Source organism: Sinocyclocheilus anshuiensis, unplaced genomic scaffold (assembly GCF_001515605.1).
Source record: "Sinocyclocheilus anshuiensis isolate Anshui unplaced genomic scaffold, SAMN03320099.WGS_v1.1 scaffold652, whole genome shotgun sequence".
NCBI classification, from domain to species: domain Eukaryota; kingdom Metazoa; phylum Chordata; class Actinopteri; order Cypriniformes; family Cyprinidae; genus Sinocyclocheilus; species Sinocyclocheilus anshuiensis.
The window spans coordinates 356,650-360,218 of NW_015555769.1; the positions used below are offsets into that span (position 1 = coordinate 356,650).

A 3,569-nucleotide genomic window follows, 5' to 3' on the forward strand; every position below is an offset into this window, starting at 1 on the left:
GTGAGTGAGTGAGTGAGTGAGTGAGTGAGTGAGTGTGTGTGTGTGGGTGAGTGTGTGTGGGCGAGTGTGTGTGTGTGAGTGAGTGAGTGAGTGAGTGAGTGAGTGAGTGAGTGAGTGAGTGAGTGAGTGAGTGAGTGAGTGAGTGAGTGAGTGAGTGAGTGAGTGAGTGAGTGAGTGAGTGAGTGAGTGAGTGAGTGAGTGAGTGAGTGAGTGAGTGAGTGAGTGAGTGAGTGAGTGAGTGAGTGAGTGAGTGAGTGAGTGAGTGAGTGAGTGAGTGAGTGAGTGAGTGAGTGAGTGAGTGAGTGAGTGAGTGAGTGAGTGAGTGAGTGAGTGAGTGAGTGAGTGAGTGAGTGAGTGAGTGAGTGAGTGAGTGAGTGAGTGAGTGAGTGAGTGAGTGAGTGAGTGAGTGAGTGAGTGAGTGAGTGAGTGAGTGAGTGTGTTTGTGTGTGTGTGTGTGTGTGTGTGTGTGTGTCCTCATATGTATGAATAAAAAGCCTGACCCGTTTCCCTGGTGATTGCGATTATGTGTCTTTAGTTCCGGCACAACAGTAACGGCTGTGTTTGATTCAGGCCAAAAGCAGACTTTAGGATCTCTTTCCCCTCCTGAGAGTCTTCAGAGCTGCAGATGTGTGTCGTAATGAGAAGATCTCGGCTGATGTTCACTGAGAAACCTGCAGTGGTTGAGTTTCCGACCTCTGGAGAGACATTTCATCTGAACGGGACAGCGAGACAGAGAGTGTTTCAGTTCCAGATTTGACATGTTGATTCTGGATTCAGAACGGTTGTGACCTCAGCACACGTGTGTCATGTTTACACTGCTCTCTGCTCGTTACAGCGGTAAACACCGCCGCAGGCAGATGTGGTGCGTCTCTGGTCTTCGCTCTGATTCGAGGGGCGATTGATCACTGATGGCTGGATTAGTTCTTCTGCTGCTCTATCATTCTCCTGGTTGATCATCAAGAAGAGTTATGTAACTGCATCATTCATTAGAGCGTGATGTTCAATTCAAGACATTGTTTAATGGCTGTAAATCTCTGGAGGTGGAATATTTGGAAAGGCTTTCTGTGTTATGTCTTGGGTTTTCAAATAAGTTAATTTTATTTGCATTTTTTAAAAGTGAATGTAAATATTGGAATGGCTGCTGGATCAGATATTGAATCAGGTTTGGGTTATTTTTTGAAGAATGTGGGTAACCAAATGGTTTTTAGTCCCCATTGACTCCTACAGGATATTTTTCCACGCTCTTCAAAGTATTTTAATTTGTGTTTCAGCAGAAGAAAACAACTCATGCAGGTTTAGAACAACATAAGGGCGAGTAAGTGATGACACAGAATGATCATTTTTGGATCGCTTCAAGTTATTGATTTAAGTTTTGCTCCACCAACAAAAAAGTGTATTTACAAAGAATCCAAAGTGATGCTAAAGAAGAAGAATAAACTTTATTCTAGATATGTTCTTCTGGAGCTTTGCTTCTAAAGTAGATATGATTAGACAGAAGAGCAATGAAAGAAACACTGATTAATGAAATGATTTTAGCCATGTGTGTATTAAACATGTTCCGGTCCGGAGCAGAATGAATGTGATATTTCAGTCAGGGTTAATGATGAAGCGTCGCTCTTTCTGTGACAGATGGAGGCTGAAGTATCTGTGGAAAATAGTGACTGTTCCCGAACAGGTTTCATGAACACGCCCCCTGTCTGTCATTGGTCAGTCAGACAGATAGCCCCGCCCCAAACTCACATGAAGCTTCACACTTCAGCTGAAGCTGGAGCTCAGATTCCTGGCGTGATCACATTCGTTAAAGCTCTTCTCTGCTGACAGACTGTCCTCCGCTGGGTCTGGAGACGCTGAAGATCGATGACTTTCAGCTCCACGCCTCCAGCATGAGACACTACGGTCTGGGGCCACACAGGGGCCGGCTCAACATCCAGGTAAGATCCGCTCTTCTCCTTCAGCGGGCTTCTGCTCCTCGTCTGTTATTACTCAGATCGGCTCCATCATTGCCTCATCTGGATCCACTTTGCACAGAATTCGCTCTTTGTTTTCCGCTGCGCTCGATGAAAACAGAACGACAGGCGAAAGCAGGAATGATCAGCTGGAAACAGACTTCAGAACGACAGCCGTGTGAAACTGACCCAGTTTCTGCTGTGAGCCACAGAACGCATTACGCAGCTGCGCTCGAGTGAAGGTTTATTCTGAGCGCTCGAGCTCGCTACACACAGAAGCAGCAGGCCTGAGCGTGGACTTCACACATTTACAACTCTAATGAATAGAAACAAACGAGACATTTCTGATTCTGATCAAACCTGTGATCGTTCAAACCTGTATGACTGACTTTCTGCTGGGAAACACTAAAAAAGATATTTTGAAAAATGTTGGGAACTAAACAATATTAGACCCCATTGACTTTCATTATATGGCTGAAAAAACTCTATTTCTCCAAATCTCTTCTTTTGTGTTTTTAACAGAAGAAAGAAACTCGTACAGGTTTGGATGAGGGTGATTATAGTTAACTAAAACTAAAATAATAAACATTTTTTGTCACTTGAAATAAACATTAACTGAAATAAAATAAAATATAAACAAAACTTAAAATTATTTTATTTCAGGCAGTTGTCATCATACTTGATGTACTAAAACTTGAACTGAAATCAAAAATAGTAAAAAACTAATAAAAATGACAAAAAACACACAAAAAAAATACTAAAACCTTAACAAAAATTTGAATAAAAAGGAAAATATAAAAACTAATGCAAACTATTAATAAAAACTCTTAACAGCATCTCATTTGATATTAAATGAGACTGGTTAGGATAATGTGAATAAATGATGACAGAATGATCATTCTGGGTTAACTAACCCTTCACTAAGACTATTACTAGTACTCACTACTCGTGTTTCTCGCAATGAATCGCTGTGTGTTTGTCAGCCTGATCTGTGGATAAACGCGTCTGAATAAATGTAAAGATGTTTTTACGTTCTGATGAACATCATGATTAATTTAACTGCTCCTCACCAGTTAAAAAGATGTTTGTGTGATGGGTAAGTTTAGTGGTTGGGTTAGCTGATAGAAAATATCATTAACCTGATAGAATATCAACGTAAGTCTGTGCAATGACCTCACTTAGAGTTAGAGAAACAAACAGTGTGTGTGTGTGTGTTTGTGTGTGTGATGTTCTGATGGTTTGTGTGTGTATGTGTGATGTTCTGATGGTGTGTGTGTGTGTGTGTGTGTGTGTGTAGGGCGGTCTGTATGAGGATGACCTGTATGACGGCGGCTGGTGTGCAGGACGGAACGACCCGCTGCAGTGGTTCGAGGTGGACGCTCGCAGACTCACGAAGTTCACCGGTGTCGTCACTCAGGGACGGAGCTCACTCTGGTCGTGAGTAACACACACAGCGGTCACGGGTTACATTCCCAGCCAGAGCATCAGCTGATCCAGTGTGTAGCTGGAATGCAAGTGGCTTTGCATAAATGCAGAAATGTAAATATAAGAGATTATAATGGCAGTGATGTGGTGCTTGTGTGTGTGTGCGTGTGGGTGTGTGTGTGTGTGTGTGTTGTTCTG

At 42.6% G+C, this 3,569-nt stretch overlaps 1 protein-coding gene across 2 annotated transcripts in view; it reads left to right on the plus strand.

The window, feature by feature from the left end:
- LOC107674412 (inactive carboxypeptidase-like protein X2) overlaps positions 1-3,505 on the plus strand; it is an 8,061-nt gene extending 4,556 nt beyond the window's left edge. For both annotated transcript variants that reach the window (XM_016468380.1, XM_016468381.1), the window contains 2 exons: positions 1,822-1,931; positions 3,244-3,505. In XM_016468380.1, the coding sequence (XP_016323866.1) occupies positions 1,822-1,931; positions 3,244-3,387 (254 nt within the window). In that variant the 3' untranslated portion in view covers positions 3,388-3,505. The remainder of the gene's footprint in view (positions 1-1,821; positions 1,932-3,243) is intronic.
- The last annotated feature ends 64 nt before the right edge of the window (positions 3,506-3,569 follow it).